At 49.7% G+C, this 17,957-nt stretch overlaps 2 protein-coding genes across 2 annotated transcripts; one reads left to right on the top strand and one right to left on the bottom strand.

Moving 5' to 3' along the window:
• Positions 1 to 3,340: 3,340 nt before the first annotated feature.
• LOC132505615 (interferon lambda-1-like) lies at positions 3,341 to 3,965 on the top strand. The gene is given in 2 exon segments (XM_060123771.1): positions 3,341 to 3,764; positions 3,767 to 3,965. Coding segments are annotated over 2 exon segments (573 nt in total). The 3' UTR covers positions 3,916 to 3,965.
• Positions 3,966 to 6,641: 2,676 nt separating this feature from the next.
• SPATA2 (spermatogenesis associated 2) lies at positions 6,642 to 17,697 on the bottom strand. Its single transcript, XM_060123708.1, has 3 exons — positions 17,542 to 17,697; positions 10,943 to 11,390; positions 6,642 to 10,014 (listed from the first exon to the last, which is right to left on the bottom strand). Exons 2-3 carry the CDS (start codon positions 11,276 to 11,278, stop codon positions 8,788 to 8,790), a joined length of 1,563 nt encoding a protein of 520 aa, XP_059979691.1. The 5' UTR covers positions 11,279 to 11,390; positions 17,542 to 17,697; the 3' UTR covers positions 6,642 to 8,787.
• Between the last annotated feature and the right edge of the window lie 260 nt (positions 17,698 to 17,957).

Below are 17,957 nucleotides of genomic sequence, written 5' to 3'. Positions count from 1 at the left end.
GGAGCCCCTTGTCATACCAAACAGAGAGGAAGCAATCAGAGGTTTCAGGGTCAGGTCAGGACTCAGGAGCCAGCTTGAAGAGGTTCTGACTGAACAAAGACAGGAATTTGAGCCTCAATAACAGTAATCATGTAATTGATTGAAATACTTAAAATATATGGAAATCAATGAGTTCATAATAATATACTTTTAAAAAATCAGTCACTGCTGGGGAATTCTAAGGCATCAATTCATTATTCTAAGTAAAAATAAAGGCAAAGAGGGCTTCCCTGGTGGCACAGTGGTTAAGAATGCGCCTGCCAACGCAGGGGACAAGGGTTCGAGCCCTGGTCCGGGAAGATCCAACATGCTGCAGAGCAAATAAGCCCGTGCGCCGCAGCTACTGAGCCTGCACTCTAGAGCCTGCGAGCCACAACTACTGAGCCCGTGTGCCTAGAGCCCATGCTCTACAACAAGAGAAGCCACCACAATGAGAAGCCCGCGCACTGCAACGAAGAGTAGACCCTGCTCACCACAACTAGAGAAAGCCCGTGCGTGCCGCAGCGAAGACCCAGCACAGCCATAAATAAATAAATAAAGGCAAAGAAGTACGCATCTATCCCCCCACCTTTTTTTGGCCGTGCAGCATGCGGGATCTTAGTACCCCGATCAGGGATCGGACCTGTGCCTCCTGCAGTGGAAGCACGGAGTCTTAACCACTGGACCACCAGGGAAGTCCCCATCCTGCTTTTCTTAAACTATATCACTGGTAGTCAAATAGTAGATGAGGGAAGTTTCTTTGTCTAACTTTTTTTTAAATTCATAGATTTATAGGAAGTTGCAAAAATAGTCCAGAAAGGTCCCATGTACCCATGTTTCTCCCAGGGGTAACATCTTGCACAACTATAAAGCAGTATCACAACCAGGAAACTGACATTGGCATAGACCTTGTTCAGATTACAGCAGTTTTACCTGCTGTCCTCTGTGTGTGTGTGTGTATGTGTGTGTGTTTAGCTCCATGCAGTTTTGTCCCAGGTATAGAGTCACACCACCACAGAAAAGTTTCTTTTTATAGAAGTATTCCAGTTGCCAAACAAGACTAGAATTGGAATATCTCCATTTTGCATGCTCTGATGAAATAATGGATCTAAGTCCTGAGTAACAGCCTTAACAGCTATTAATATCCGAAAGGGAGAGAACTCGACATCATGTGCCTCCTGATGAAAGAAAATAACATCTATGAAGTATTCTTACAACAACAAAAAAAATCATACCCACATCTGAGCAAGCCTCAAAAGTCAACTACCATGTGATATAGCACATTAATGGGATGAAGAACAAAGACTACAAGATCATCTCAATTAATGCATGAAAAGCGTTTGACAAAATTCAACATACTTTCATGATAAAAAACACTCAACAAACTAGGAATAGAAGGAAACTATCTCAACATAATAAAAGCCACATATGAAAACACATACACCACAGCTAACTTCATACTCAGTGATGAAAGACAGAGTTTTTCCTTTAGAAGAGGCCACGATGCCCACTCTTGCCTCTTCTATTAAACATAGTACTGGTAGTCTTAGCCAGAGCAATTAAGCATCAATCAATCAATCAATCAATCAATAGCATCCAAACTGGAAAGAAGTGAAATTATATCTGTTCTCAGATGACATGATCTTATGTAGAAAACCCTAAAGATTACACACATACGCACACCTGTTAGAACTAAGAAATGAATTCAGCCAAGTTGCAGGATACAAAATCAACACACAAAAATCAGTTGCATTTCTACACACGAATACTGAACAATCTGAAGAGAAAATTACAAAAACAATTCCACTTACAATAGCATCAAAAAGAATAAAATATTTAGGAGTAAACTTAACCAAGGAGGTGAAGGACTTGTACACCAAAAACTACAAAACATTGCTGAAAGAAATTAAAGAAGAGACAAATTAATGGAAAGACATCCTGTACTCATGAGTTAGAAGACTGAATATCATTAAAATGTCCACACTACCCAAAGCAATCTACTGACTCAATGTAATCCCTATCAAAATCCCAATGGCATATTTGCACAGATGGGAAAAAAATCCTAAAATTTATATGGGATCTCAAGGGACCCCGAATAGCCAGAACAATCTTGAAAAAGAAGAACGACGTTGGAGGCCTCACACTTCCTGATTTCAAAACACATTACATACAGGGCTTCCCTGGTGGCGCAGCGGTTGAGAATCTGCCTGCCAATGCAGGGGACCCACGGGTTCGAGCCCTGGTCTGGGAAGATCCCACATGCCGCAGAGCACCTAGGCCTGTGAGCCATGGCCGCTGAGCCTGCGCGTCTGGAGCCTGTGCTCTGCAACAAGAGAGGCCGCGACAGTGAGAGGCCCGCGCACCACGATGAAGAGGGGCCCCCGCTCGCCGCAACTAGAGAAAGCCCTCGCACAGAAATGAAGACCCAACACAGCCATAAATAAATAAATAAATAAATAAAAATAAAAACACATTACATACAAAGCTACAGTAATCAAAATAGTGTGGTACTGACATAAAGATAGACCTATGGTCCAATGGAACAGAATAGAGAGGCCAGAAATAAACCCTCACGTATGTAGTCAAAAGATCTTCAACAGGGAAGCCAAGATCACTCAATGGGGAAAGGTCAGTCTCCTCAAATGGTACTGGGAAAACTGGATATCCAAATGCAAAAGAATGAAGTTAGACCCTTACCTTACACCATACACAAAACTGAAAACGGATTAAAGGTTCAAATGTAAGACCTAAAACTAAAAAGCTCCTAGAAGAAAACAGAGAGAAGTTTCATGACGTTGGATCTGGCAACAATTTCTTGGATATAACACCAAAAGCATAGGTAACAAAAGCAAAAGTAGAAAAGGGGACCACAGCAAACTTTAAAACTTCTGCACATTCAAGGGATGCCCCTTCTCGGCCACTCAGGCAGCCTCACCCACACCCGCCAGGTCCCTACCCCACTGTGAGAGTCCTCGAGCCACTTTCCCATCCCTCCACCTGCCTCGGCCTCATTCGGAGGCTCCCCAAAGTCAGCGAGCTAAAGGCTGCCCCCGGGAGTCCTAACCTGGAGATTCTCCAGGCACAGGGACTTCTCAGAAGCAAAGTTCTCTCCTGTGACTGAATTTCAGTATCTCTTTCCTTCCTGGCACAGGTCCGGGCTCACCTGGTTCGGCGACTGGACCCCCACACTCGTGCCTTTGCCATCAAAGTGGAGATTCCTATTTCCATTTGCCTTTTCACTTTACACACATCAGCTGGGATTGCCCAGTGAACCTGGCTAAAAGCAGAGCCATGGGGCCAAACAAGCAGTTGGGATTTAGCCATGGCTGCAGCTTGGGTCCTGGTGTTGGCGACTGTGATGCTGGACTTGGCCAGAGCAGGCCCTGTCCCCATGTCCAAGCCCACCACAACCGGGAAGGGCTGCCACATGGGCCGGTTCCAATCTCTGTTGCCAAGGGAGCTGGAGGGCTTCAAGAAAGCCAAGGATGCCTTAGAAGAGTCGCTCTCGCTGAAGAACTGGAGCTGCAGCTCTCACCGCTTCCCCAGGACCCGGGACCTGAGGCAGTGGCAGATGTGGGAGCGCCCTGTGGCCTTGGAGGCAGAGTTAGACCTGATGCTGAAGGTCCTGGGTGCTGTGGTAGACTCGTCCTCGGGGGTCATCCTGGACCAGCCGCTGCACACGCTGCGCCACATCCACTCCGAGCTTCAGGCTTGCATCCCGGCTCGGCCCACAGCAGAATCCCAGCCCCGGGCCGCCTCCACCACTGGCTGTGCCGGCTCCAGGAGGCCACAAAGCAGGAGTCCCAAGGCTGTCTCGAGGCCTCTCTCACATTCAACCTCTTCTGCCTCCTCATAAGGGATCTGAGAATTGTTGCCAGTGGAGACCTGCATATCTGAAAACCTGGACCCAGACCTTACTTATGCACTAAGCCCCAACCCTGCCTTAAGTTATTTCCTCTAATCCTTTATTTATGGAGCTGCAGAAGAAATGTTTATTTTTCTACTTTTGTACAACATGTTCAAACAAACAGTAAGAAACTGTAAAAAAAAAAAGAAGAGCCAGCTGCCAATTTTCAGGAGGTTGAGAGAACAGAGGAACGTGATAAACAACAGCAGAGGATGCAATCAGCAAAATGTAGACTCTGGCAAACTGAAGGACAAACAATCCGATTTCTTCAACAAATACATTTCAAGGGAAAAGAAGAGAAAGAGGAAAATGTCCTTCTATAGGGACAGCCTTTAGGATAAATGTGATTTAAAGATCTATCCATTGCAACAACATGAGACCTTATTTGGGCCCCAAGGCAAACAGACAGTTTTAAAAGTATGAACTTCTAAGACAACTGGACCTGCGAACAGTGATTGGGTATTTGTTACAATTAAGAAACTGTTATAAAAATTTAGATGTGATCATGGTATTGTTTTAAAAGTCCTTGTCTTTTAGATACAGGTACTGAAATGTTCACAAGTGAAACAGATGTCTGGAATTTGCTTCTAATAAACTTAGGAGCGGGGAAAGTGGATTGACAGGTACAGAAAAAAGTCAGATTGGCCAGAAGTTGTTAACCGTTGAGCTGTTGAAGTCCTGCGTTCGATGTACATGAGGCATCATTAGAGTAGTCTCACTTCTTTTGTAAATAAAAAGCTTTCCAAAATGAGCAAATGGAAAAAATGTGGTTTAAGCAAGACAGAAGTTTACTTCTCACATATAAAACTCTGAAGGCAGGTGGGGCAGGCCAGGTATGATGGTAGCTTCCTAAGCATCAGGGACCCAGCCTCTTCCAGCTACTCACTGCAGCCCCCTTCACTTGGCCTCTGCCTCAGAGTCTCACATGGCTGCTCCATGCCAGCCAGCGCAGCCAGGGTGGGAAGAACAAGTTTCTTTCTTTGAAGGACATGTCTCAGAAGCCACACACAGTATCTTTCCATCCTAGGGACCAGACATAACCGTATGACCATGCCCAGCTGCAGGAGAGGCTGGGAAAGGCAGTCTTTATTCTGGATGGCTAGATGTCTAAAATTCAAGGCTTCTATTACCAAGGGAGAAAGGGTGAGCAGAGATTGGGGTCCAATTGGCAATGTCGTGTGGGGTACAGAGCTGGCAGCAAGGCTAATGTTAATCTTGTACAACTGGTGGGCCTGAGGATGTTTAAATATGCTTGTCATTTACATATACAGATTAAGCAACCTGCTCAGAGTCTCTGCTCCGCTTTAGATACAGGAGTGAGTGTCTGGCTTCCTTTGCTCTCCCAGGCTGGGTGTTCATCTCTAGGAAGCTGCTGTTCCTGGTAGCCAGGATGGCAGTGCCATTTCCTATGCTGTCACTAAAACCAAACCCAGTACCTGGGCCTTGGTCTGGTCCAAGGCCTGGATATTTGCTCAGCCAGTGAATGAGATGGAGAAAACCATTCAGTCTCTTCCCCAACAGCTGAGTGACTTTGTGGGGTCCAACCCTGCAGAGTGGTCAGCATGGTGGCACAGACACCCCACCAGTGCATAAAGACAGGATGTCCCAAACCACAGCCGCGCTTATACCACTCTTAAGATTTTTGCAATACATTTTGCTTTTAAGTCAACCATGATTTATTTTTTATTTATTTTTATTGAAGTAGAGTTGATTTACAATGTTGTATTAGTTTCAGGAAACTTCATTTTTAAAAACACCTTAAATTGATTTTTAAAGTAATCCCCCATTATGGCCTGCCCTAAATAGAAGGTAACTGAAAACCTAAGATTCTGCCAGAGGTTCTCAGCCTGACTCCTGCTTTCCCTTGTTAAAGACAAACTCGCATTACACTGACCAGAATCCTCCTTAGGGCATTTAAACGGATCAAAAAAATTTTGAACGGGATTAATTTTTTTCACAACGCCCTTCAATGTTATTTAATTCCTGTCAGGTCACCACCAACAATCACTTCTCCTGGAGTCTGCAGTCTTACTTCTAGGAAACACGGCTGAACTCTGAACACCTTGGTTTCCCCGTTGGTAAGATGGGGATCAGAACAGGATTTATGTTATCTTCTAGGAGGATTGAGACAATTATATGAGATCACGAACGTAAAGTCTCAGCGTATAAAATGCCTGGCTCACAGTATAAGCATTCAAATGCTGGCTGTTATTATTTGTCAGTTTAATGGAGGAAAAAATGTGAGTCCTGTCACTAAAGAACTAAACATGGCTTGAGCAAAAAAAACAAACAAAAAAACACCGAAAAACCCAAGCAACTGGACTTCCTTGGTGGCGCAGTGGTTAAGAATCCACCTGCCTGGTTAAGAATGCAGGGGACATGGGTTCAAGCCTTGGTCCAGGAAGATCCCACATGCCACGGAGCAGCTAGGCCCGTGTGCCACAACTACTGAGCCTGCACTCTAGAGCCCGCGCTCTGCAACAAAAAAAGCCACTGCAACAAGAAGCCTGCGCGCTGCGACGAAGAGTAGCCCTCACTCACCGCAACTAAAGAAAGCCCACGCACAGCAACAAAGACCCAACACAGCCATAAATAAATAAATAAATAAATAAATAAATTTTCTTGAAGTTAAATTTAAAAACAAAAAACAAAAAACCCCAAGCAACCCAAACTTCAAAGCAGCAGGGAGCAGGGACATAAAACCCCAAACACTTCATTTAACAATGGAAGACACTTTATTTATTTTTTTAAATCATCTCTCAACATTTCAACTCTTGGTAGAAATCAAATGCAAAACATCTGCTTTTTTAAGTTAGCGTGTATTTATCTCAGTCACAGCAACCTCATACAATAAGATACACAACGAGGAGGAGCATGGTCACAGCATTTCCTATTCCAGTCCACGAACACAGTATTTCCGTGATGATACACACACTGGCCTTTCTCTTCCAGGACAAGTTAGTTATTCCTACTTTCGTCTGCTGTGTAAGTTACGTGGCATCACGGTTGGTTAAAAGAGTTAGTGTAGTGCTAGAGCAGTCTGGAAATGGAAAACTAGAAAACTCAGGACTGGGACAGGCACGGACACTTCTGAAACGTGAAAAGGAAGAACATCAGAGATGAATGCCCCAGAATGGGTGGGTCTTAGTAATAAAGTTGGTTGAAATTCAGCTTTATATACACATTGAATATCTACACGTGATCTACCAGATATATAGAAAAAGAGCCATAGAAGATTTTGAAAACCTTAAAATCACGCAACTAAGTTGGAAGAACATCAGCAAATTCACAGTGGCCTCAGGATTCAGCCAGATTTAAATCTGCTCAAGAGCTGAATACCTCCTTCTATCAGAAAACGCACTGCATGTAAATTCCTACAACGTTCTGTACATCACAAACACTTATGGCTAAAATATACTGTTAGTTCACAAGGAAGCAGTTTTATTTTCAAATTCTTGCCCCACTCCTGCTCTGCACCCCAAAAGGAAATCCGGGGTCAGCAATTCACATGAGGAGTTTAAGAGGCCTTCGGGTTTAGGAGCGCTGAGGCTCGGCTAAGAACCTCAGGACACATCTGTCTGATGGGCACACGCCGGCTCCTGCCCACTTTTAGTGCAAAAAGGTCACAAATGTTGCAGAGGAATCCTGGAAACAGGTGAAGAGAAGAGGACTGAGATAGAGGGGTGGTGGGAATCCCAAACGATTTTCCTTCTGAATTGAGACTCAAGAAGTTTGGAGTGCAAGGTTCACACTCAGCAAGCGGCAAAGACCAGGCCGGAGATCCACAGGGTGAGGTTCCTGAATGGTCACTAGGTTGTCACAGTCTGCAGGCGCACAGACCTCTCGGCCCAGACTAACCCCCTAAGTGCACACTGGAGGTAGGTGTTAGAAATGTATTGTAGGGAAGACAGTGGCCCTCCACCAACTCAGGGGACATAGTCTCTGTTCCTCCTCTGCCCCTACAATCTCCACTCTACCCTCGGGCTGTGGCGAGTGGAGGATACAAGATGGAAGGGCACGAGCCCCTCCCTTGGAAGACTAAAGAACCCGGGGCATTTTTATAAATAGCTACATCGTTAATGTTTTAACCACTTTGAAACACACAGCAAGTTGAATATTTATTTAAAAATAAATCTCAAAAATATCTATTTACAGTAGAGTAAGAGAGGCATGTGCAAACAACAGAAAGGGGGGAAAAGTCAGTCCCAGTGTGGAAGGTCCACCCTTCAGAGAGCTAGAGCCAACTTCACAAACCCCAAGGCTGAACTGAGCTGTGGAGGCAACAGGATGACATTAAGCGAATCCTGGACTGGGGTCACCTTCAATACGTGGAGAGGCAGTGAAGTTGGGTGGGGGGCTGCCGCCGGGGATCCTCGTGTTTGGGAAAGGGTGGTGGAGGGATGAGCCAGTGGATGAGGCCCGGTGTGGCAGGAGGGCTCATTTCACAAGCCAACAGGCCTCTAGCTCACCACTCCAGGTGGGCGTTCGGAGGGGACCTGGAGGGCCCTTCCCAGTCCAAGTTGGCTTTGCTGTGGGAGCAGTCGGCATGGCAAGAGTCCCAGAGATAGAAATCCTCTTTGAGAGACAAAAACAAAAGAATGGAACAGGGAGTGATAGCAAAAATGAATCTGAATGCAAGTGCCACCCGTCTCTCTTGCCAGGTGGCGAAGCAGCCATCAGCTGACATATCTGAGTCGATACGGGAACTCCCACGTGGGGCAGCAGGCCACACGATCCCCCCCCACAACCACGTGGTCAAGTGCAGGCCTCTGCTTCTGGGATCAACGTGTTAACGTTTCTTCCCCGTGAAACCAGAAAGGTCAGTGGTGTAGCCCTTGTAGCAGGGAGGTGCAAGGTCGAGTCTATCTGTACACGAGATGGGAGAACTGGGCGGACTTGTAGTTCAGCTGGTTGTTGGGCATGAACTTGTGCAGCTCGCTCTTTTTGCAGCAGGGGTCGTAATGGTAGGTGCTGAGGCAGGCGTCGCAGGAGGCTTTCGAACATTGGGTGCAGGTGTTGGCGGCCCCGGGGCGGTCACAGAAGCCACAGCGGGTGGCGGCTGCAGAGGAGGGCTTGGATTTCGAGTGGAGGTGCGGCGGCCGGTCGAGGCCCTGCGTCTGGCCTGCATACTTCTCCCGCAGAGATGACCCGTGGGCCAGGCTGTCGTGGGCGGAGGCCTTGCTGGGGAAGCCGCCGGGCTTGGAGGCTGGGGAGCAGGCGAGCAGGCTGTCGCAGCGCTGGCAGAGGGAGGAGCTGCAGGACAGACCGCAGTTTTGGCACTTGGAGAGGGCGGACTCTTTGGCGGGGGGCGAGCGCTTGTGGTAGATGGGGTGGGCGTCGTTTCTGACCAGCCAGACATCTGGCCGCAGGGCATCCTGCCTCCGGTACGTGGCCCTGGGTTCCGAGTCTGTGTACAGATCCACATCCTCCTGAGCGGAGAAGTACGTGCCACGCAGCAAGCCAAGGCCATTGTTGGGGGAGGGGGATGGCAGGTCATCCGGGCTGCCGTGGGGGGAGCTGGACATGGTCAGGAGCGAGGGGGACGGGCGGATGATCTCGTCCTTGAGGTCGTCCCCCAAGTCTGCTGCCACAGGCTCCTTCCGCAGGCTCAACGAGGTCTTCAGGGGCGGCTTCCGGCTCTCCCAGTAATTGTCATAGGTGTCCACCGACCTTGAGGGCTTGGTCACACGGGGCTTGTAGTAGTCCTTGGCTGCCCGCTCGCTGGCCGACTTCTGGAGCACCACGCGGGCCATGGAGGTTGTCAGGTGCTCCCGGCCCTCGGCCCGCCGCCGCAGGGCATCTGAGCAGCCTCGCACGTCCTCCGCGCTGCTCTTGCGCTCGCTCACCACGTCCAGCTCAGAGTAGCCTTTGTCCTTGACTTGGGAGTGGATTTCCAGCATCTGTTCACACTCCACCTTGGCCAGAAAGAGTTCAAAGGAGACCATCTTCACTTGGAGGGTCTCTACCAGCTCTTTGAGCTTGTACGCAGTCCCCAACTCGGGCACGTAGCCCATGTAATTCAGGATGGCTCGGATGTCCTCTTCCAATAATGTGGACTTGACGTAATAAACAAAGGGGCCCGTGTAGGTCTAGGGGAAGGAAGGGGGGTAGAAAAAGAGAGGTGGGTGTTTCTCTCTGAGGCACACAACGAACGGAGCCTGCGTCAGAGCGTATCCCATCAAGTCTGAACCGGAACACACAGGGAGAGGAAGGGGGAGTGATCTCCACGGCAGTGTCTCACTGAGGAAGGCAGAGGCTAATGCTTCCCAACAGCTCGGCGCACGGGTCTGAGGGAAATGACGCAGCGCTCCTTTTTCCAGCGTAGGGAACAAAGCCACTAGCTTTCTACGTGGGGTGCAGCGGCTCTGCTCCTTGAGGAAGAGCAGGCACAACACCCATGAGCAATGAGAATATTCCTTTCTGGCATTTCTACAAAGGTTTGAAGCATACGTTAGGCTTAGCCTGACTTGGTGGAAACTCTACTGAGCCATCACTGCCTTTGGAATGATTCAGAATTCTGTCTCGAGTTCATCCTCCTCCCCGCTCTCTGCTTTCCTCCGCTTGCGCGGACACCTGCAGCAGCCTCCTAACGGTCTCCCCGGCTGACTCTTGCCCCTCTACAATCTCTCTCCCGTACAGCAACCAGGAGGATTCTTTTCCAATGTAAACCTGATCCCGGCACTGCCTGCTTCCCAGCCCCCTTAGAATAAATTCCAGCCCTCTGCCCTGGGCTCCAAGGCCCTGCACAACCGGGTACTGCCCACCTTTCCAACCTCAGTTTCAGATGTGAGCTGCCAGGGGTGGGGAGCCAGTTAAGAGATGACACCAGGCAGAGGGGCCAGGTGGGGAGCCATAGGGGCAGTTCTGGTTGTTATCTCAAAGGCAGTGGAGAACCTGGGGGGGCCCGCGAGCAGAGGAAGGATGTGATTAGATGGGCACAAACCCTCTCAAGATGGACTGGAAGGGGCAAGAAGGGAGAAGGGAGACCAGTGTGGAGAGCCCGTCCCTAGACCTTACCTTGATGCTTCTGAATTCCTTCTTCCACGGGTAGAGGAAAAGGTTGACACCCACCGTTTCGAGCACACTGAAGGCACAGTGCAGAGCCCGCAGACTGGAGGAGCTCAGTGAGCGCAGAGAGCTCTCCACCACCTCATAGAACTGGATCAGCCGGAATCGATAAAAGGGATCCACCTTGTGCAGGCTGAGCAGGGTCGAGGCTGCCACCCGCAGGGACTCATCACTGCCAGGCCGCTGCTTGCTGGGGGTGGTGTCCACTTTGCCTTCATGGAACTGCACGTACTTCCGAAATAAGTCATCCTTATATTTTGCATCCATTGAACTGGGCTTCCGCATCCAATCCGATCCAGGGACAGGGGCTACCTTATTTCCTCCATGGCTTCTGAGTTAGAGGCAGGGACATTGCTAAAAGCATTGACATGTCGCCTGCCTGGACCAGCAGAGTGCTCTGCAAGAGGAAGAATAAGCAGCACATCATTCCTTGAAATGGTCCACGTCCCAGCTTGTAGCAGCTGAGGCCAAACAAAAAACAGCTGTCCTGAGCTACACTGGGCACCACCAGCCCCTGGCCCTCAACACATTTAGTGAATAGGTACACCATGTTGTAGTGGAAACAAGACAGATAAGGTCCTTGACTTTGCTGAGCTCACAAATGAAAAATATGATTGGGGCACCTAACCTGGTTTCATGGGGATGGGGGATGGTTAAAAAGCCCCTGAGAAAGTGACGGTTAGACCCAAAGGATGAGGCGTCGGCAGGGAGGAAGGCCCTGAGCTAACACTATCAGCACTTACTACCTGCCAGGTGCCTACATGGACTAACTCATTCCATCTTCTTAAACAACTCGAGGAGATAGGCACTGTTGTTATCCCCATTTTACAAATGTGAAAACTGAGACATGAAGACATCAAGAAACTTGCCCAAAGTTACAGGACTATTAAGAAGCAGAGCTGAGATCAGAGCCCAGGCAGGCTGGCTCCCAAGTCCGTCCCCTTAACCACCACACCCCGCTTTCCTGAGGCGGGAAGGAGCCTGGCATGTGAACACAAAGAAGGCTAGTGTGGCTGAAGCAGGGAGAGGAGGGGAGTCACAGGAGATGAAGCTGCCGGCAGAAGCAGGATCCTGATCCCCAAGGTCTCAAAGAGTTGTACATTTTATTCAAAGAGCCAAGTGAAGCCCCTGAACAGTTCAAAGCAAGGGGAAGAGGGACATGATCGTATCTGCAATTTTTTTAAAAAAGACCACTTTGGGGCTTCCCTGGTGGTGCAGTGGTTGAGAGTCTGCCTGCTGATGCAGGGGACACGGGTTCGTGCCCCGGTCCGGGAAGATCCCACATGCCGTGGAGCGGCTGGGCCCGTGAGCGTGGCCACTGAGCCTGCGCGTCCGGAGCCTGTGCTCCGCAACGGGAGAGGCCACAGCAGTGAGAGGCCCGCGTACTGCGAGAGGGAAAAAAAAAAAAAAAAAGACCACTTTGGCTGCTGAGCCCTGGAGAGTGCCTTTATCCATCTTCGATTTTTTTGTTTGTTTTTTTGGGCCATGCCACATGTGGGATCTTAATTCCCAGACCAGGGATCGAACCCATGCCCCCTGCAGTGCAAGCGTGGAATCCTAACCCTGGACCGCCAGGGAATTCCATATCCGACTTTTACAGTCTGCTGTTGGGAGAGGAAAGGACATTCAGAGCTGGGACACACAGGATTTATACACTCTTGCTGTCTCCTTGGCCACTTGTTAGTAGAACATGTACAGATCCATCAGAATTCTTGGTGTTACGATGCTGGGAGCAAATCTGGATTCATGGAGGGACCTGCCAGGCCAGGGGAGGCAACACAGCATCGGGGTTACAAACAGATTGCAAAGCTGGACTGCCTGGGTGTGAACCCTGGATCTGCTTTTCTAGGTTACTTGGGCAAACTACTCAACCTGGGCCTCAGTTTTCTCATCTGAAAAAGGGGGTTAATAATAGCACTTATAGTCCAGAGTTGGTGGAAGGATTATATGCAATCAGTATAGAAAGCTCTTCAGAATGCCAGCTCAAAGTAAGCCCTTGATACATACAAGCAGACATTTCTGGTGTCTGAAGGTGCTAGACCCTCCAAGCATCCTCAAGGATGCTTGTAAGATCAGAGTGATGCAAATATCTCCGACTGGGGGGTGGACATGCATTTTCACACTCGCCCGTCCTACCTTTCCTGACCACAAGCTCATGGGTGCAGGGATTGCGACCAAATGACTCAGTAAGGGTCACAGTGCCAGAGCAGGTTACACGCTTCATAAACACCTGCTGCCTGAGTGAAGGGTGGGGTCCTGCTGGCTGTGGGAAATGTTGAGGGACCAAAAAGAAGCCGCGGTGGGATGGGACGGACCTGTGGAGTCCTTTAGCAGATGTGAGCTCAGCTCAGAAGTTCTAAGGGCCTATGAGCCTGGCAACTCTCAGGAAGTCAATAAAATCACCCATGTCTCAATGAGCCACTCCTCTGGCTTCTCCACAGTTTTGGGGAGACACCCAGGGGTCTTAACTGTTGGGTGAGGGGTAAGACATGCAAGAGAATTAGGGACACAGAGAGGTCACCTTCTCCCACCCACTGCCCTGCCAAGGAAGCCCAAGGCTTCAGGAACAAATAGAACAAATAGGCCTGAGGAGCACACAAGGCAAACAAATCCATTTGGGATCAAATTCTACCTCCTGACCAACGTCTCTGTGGTCCTCAGAGCAGTCTTTCCCTTCCCTCTTAAGGTCCACCCACAAGGACCCTTCTGTCTGCTCCTCAAACACATCAAGCCCATTTCTACCTCAAGACCTTTTTTTTTTTTAAAAGGCCAGGTAACCTTTTTGTTTTGTTTTGTTTTTAATTCATTTATTTTTGGCTGCATTGGGTCTTCGTTGTTGGGTCTTCGTTGCTGCGCGCGAGCTTCCTCTAGTTGCAGCGAGCGGGGGCTACTCTTCGTTGCGTTGCGCAGGTTTCTCATCGCGGTGGCTTCTCTTGTTGCAGAGCTCGGGCTCTAGGCACGCAGGCTTCAGTAGTTGCGGCTCGCGGGCCCTAGAGCGCAGGCTCAGTAGTTGTGGCGCACGGGCTTAGTTGCTCCGCGGCATGCGGGGTCTTCCCAGACCAGGGCTCGAACCCATGTCCCCTGCATTGGCAGGTGGATTCTCAACCACTGCACCACCAGGGAAGTCCCTACCTCAGGCCTCTGCACATGTTGTTCCTTCTGCATGTTCTTCCTTTGATTCCTCCCGTCGCTGGCTCTCTCATCATTCAGGTCTCAGCTCAAATGTCATCCCTCCGAGGCTCTCCCTGACAACCGCAGCTCAGTAAATCCCACTTGCCCTGTCCCTCGTTATTGCGTTACCCTGAGGTAATCACCATTTGAAATTACCAACTTTATTCATTTACTAGCTTCCTCTCTTTGTCTCCCACCAATACCCAGTAAGCTCCACAAAGGCAAGGACAGTGTCTGTTTTGCTCACCATGATGCCTCACACAGCTCCTGGCACACAGTAGGTGTTTGATAAAACAGGCGAAATGATGCTTTACTTTCTCATTTAGCTCTCCCCAGAATTCTGGGAGACCAGCAAGAGCGAGAAGAAACCGAGGCTCCATGACATGACGTGCTGTCTATAGCTCAGTGTTAGGAAAAGGTGGATCCCAGATTCCACTGGCCTTATGACATGAAACCTGTGTACCTCCCACCACCCCATGATTCCTGAGCTCAACAAGTATGCAGCACCTACCCTATGCCAGGCCCTAGGCTGGGTGCAGTGGGGGGAATGTGGGGTGGGTAGGGGACAGTAGGGAACAGAAGCTGAGAAGGTAAAGCTCTGCCCTGAATTCTACTTGAAAGGGCTTACTGCCCAGTATCAAATTATGTATGTTCTCTTAAAAAATAAAATTGTATTACAACCTGAGAGAAGACATCACTGTCCTTGCTAAAAAAAACCCATATACATATACCATTTTTTATTTATCCAAAAGAAGCTTTCATCCAGCCTTTGGCCCCAGGGACTGTTTTTTAGTACACCTGAGAACAATTTAAACAGAGGGACATCAAGTCTCCTAAACACTGCTGTGATTTTTCTCCAAGGAAGTCAGCCTTCAGCCAATAGAGACTGATTTTTTTTTTTTAAAACAAAGTCAGCCGCCCTCAAGCTCAGCGTCTGCTGCTCTGTAATCACACCACAGTCCACACCCTTGTTTACGGCTGGCAGATAAACAAGGAAAAGGGATCCAAATAGCCCAGTTGGTATTCAAAGTCCCAAAGTCAAGGATAGGAAACTCATCTAAGAAAAATCTTGAACCAACCTAGGTAGGTAAGGAAACAGGTGAAAGAAAATGAATGCTAAAAGATAATTAAGGCAAGGAGAGAAGGAAACTAACAATTATTGAAGTCCTACTATGTGCTAAGCATTGGGCTTTCCACTTTAACTGCATCACCCAGTTTAATCCTCACAATTCTACGAGGAAACAGACCAAGGCTCAGCCATTAAACAATCTGCCCAACACAGCTTGAATGGGTCAGAGCTGGAATCTGAACTTGGGTTGACCGGCCCTGCAGCCTGTGCTTTTTTTCATTTATCTCACTCATTTATTGTTACCATTAGTACCATTCACCAAGGGATTAGTACATAAGGGCTCTTTGCTAAGTGCTCCGTGAAAATCAATGAAACCCACACGACAACCCCAGGGTTAAAAAAGAAAAAACTGAGGCTCAGAGGGGCCAAGTCGCTTGCCCTAAGTCACAAGGCTAGGAAGAAGTGGCTCTGAGATCTGAACCTAGGTCTGAGGCCAAAACCCTGACTCAAGCTCTGAGCTGTGCTGCTTTTAGGCAAAGCTGTCCTGCTGCTGGACAGCTCTTCTTGAAAGGGCTCAACTAAGTCAGAACGCCCTATGGCAGGGCCAGCAGAGTTGAGCTCTAAAAATTCCTGTAGTAGCAAAATTCACATCTTCTCACACAGAATGGGGCTGGAAGAGCCACAAATCTATTTATGACGTAAGCTCAAGGGCCAAGAGGAGAGGCGACCAGAGCCGGGCCGGTGGTAGAGCAGCTGACATCATCCCTCCTGAATTCATTCCTGAGAATACAGGCTGCATTGTAGCTGGTGTCTCTTCTGAGCATAGAGCCAGCAATTTATTCCTAGCACTCTGCAAAAACAACAGAAAACACGCTCTCTGCAAAAACAGCGTGGTTACAGGAGACCAAGACAGCCTGGTGACAGAAGCCATTAATTTCCCCAAGCAACCCAAGGATTGGAACGCCAAGACGTGCCAGTGTGGCGGAAAGAAAAAAAAAAAAATGGCACCGTGAACGTCCCTAACAGAATCAGACGGGTGCCCAGAGCCAACAGGCCTGGTCAGCACTTCCTGCACCCATAATCCGGGTCCCCTTTGAAAAGCAAAGCAATGAAGAGAGAGATATTGCAGTCAGGGAAGTGGTGGATTTTAATTATTATTTTTTAAACATCTCAAAGGAAAGCTATATCTGTTTAAAACCTCACTAAACGGAATTGAAATGATTCTGGAGAGCAAAGCATGAGCTTGGCTTTACCTCAGCTGGCCCATTCAAGCAGAAACATTCTCCAAGCAGCATTTGAAGGCGCCCCCTCCCTGCACAGACAGAAGCTATTTTGGGCCCGGCATCGCCCCAGTCCACAGGTTTATGTATCCCTGGTCTCGCTTCAAGAGGCTCAGAGTTTCCCTGGCCTCCAAACAGCAGCAAGGGGAGCGCAGAACAACCCCCTCCACCTCCGCACCCCAATCCTCTGCATTCATCCCCAGCCCAAGGCCCGTGAGACACATCCTAGGCAACCTTCCACTGGCTGTGAAGCGCCAGAGGGTCCCCACACCCCAACCCAGTTCCAGAGAGATTCAGAGAGAGGGTTTCCAAACCTTTGAAAATAATCTCATCGATGCTGAAATTGGGCTTCCCCAGTGGCAGCTGCGACTCGCAGAGGGGCTCTGGAGCAAGGAGGTTCTCCTCCCTGCAGGGAACAGAAGCTGGCGACTGCTATTCCCAGCCTGATAATTCCAACAACCTCTGAGTGCGACATCAGTTGTGAAAAACACCCTAGTCCCAAACTCGGGCTCTCCCCACGGGTCTGTGAATTAATTAACAGCAGCTATCATTTATTGGACGCCTGCTGTATGCCAGAGACTGTGCTTCGCATGCATCTCACTTCATCCCCACCACGGCCCTAGTAGGCAGGTTCACTCCCCATTTAACTAATCAGGCAACTAAGGCTCAGAGACGAAGTGACTTGCCCAAGGTCACACAGTGAGTACAAACCCCAGTATGCCGGCAGAGCGTGAGCTGGGGACCACTGCGCGGTAACTGCCTCACGGTGGAATCGGGGTGTCCTCCTGCCTTGTTAGTCGCTGTAGAGGGGGTGTTCCTCCTGAGCTGCCCTTAGCCACCCTGGGGGAGTGGGGATCCTGAGAATTAAATGGGCCCCCGGAGCGCCGAAAAGACGGGCCCGCCCGTCGCCCCCGCAGGCCGCGAAGGGACCCCGCTCCCGGGCCGGCAGAGCCCCGCCTAACCGGGGGGCCCCCTCCGCCGGGGAAAGCCCCAGAGGCCTTTTCCGCCCACGGCCGCCCCGCACTCACCCCGGCACTGCCGCCGAGGACGCCCCGGCCGAGGGGAGCAGGAAGGAGCCGCGGCCGCCGCCGGAGCCAGGCCCGGCTGGGCTCTCGCAGCTCCGGCCGGCTGCAGGGGACAGAGACCAGTAGCCCGGGGCCACGGCGACCCGGAAACACTCAACCAGGAAGTGACGTCTCTCGGAGGCGGGTCCAAAGGGAGGCCCGGCCGCAGCTACGCCCTGGGCTGGGGTGAGGCCGTTGCTCGCTGGCGGTGGAGGAAGAAGCGGGAGGCAGAAGAGTGAGCAGAGAGGCCGCGGAGTCCCGCTTTGAGGTCTAAAGGCCCACTGCCTCTGCTGGGGCTGGGACCCGGAAATAAACGTGCCGGAAGTGACGCACGCCCTCGGTCACAGGATGGCGGCTGGCCGGGTTGTCATGGGAACCGG

This window comes from Lagenorhynchus albirostris, chromosome 15 (assembly GCF_949774975.1).
Source record: "Lagenorhynchus albirostris chromosome 15, mLagAlb1.1, whole genome shotgun sequence".
In the NCBI taxonomy this organism is placed as follows: Eukaryota; Metazoa; Chordata; class Mammalia; order Artiodactyla; family Delphinidae; genus Lagenorhynchus; species Lagenorhynchus albirostris.
This window is presented reverse-complemented; position numbering and strand designations above follow the sequence as displayed.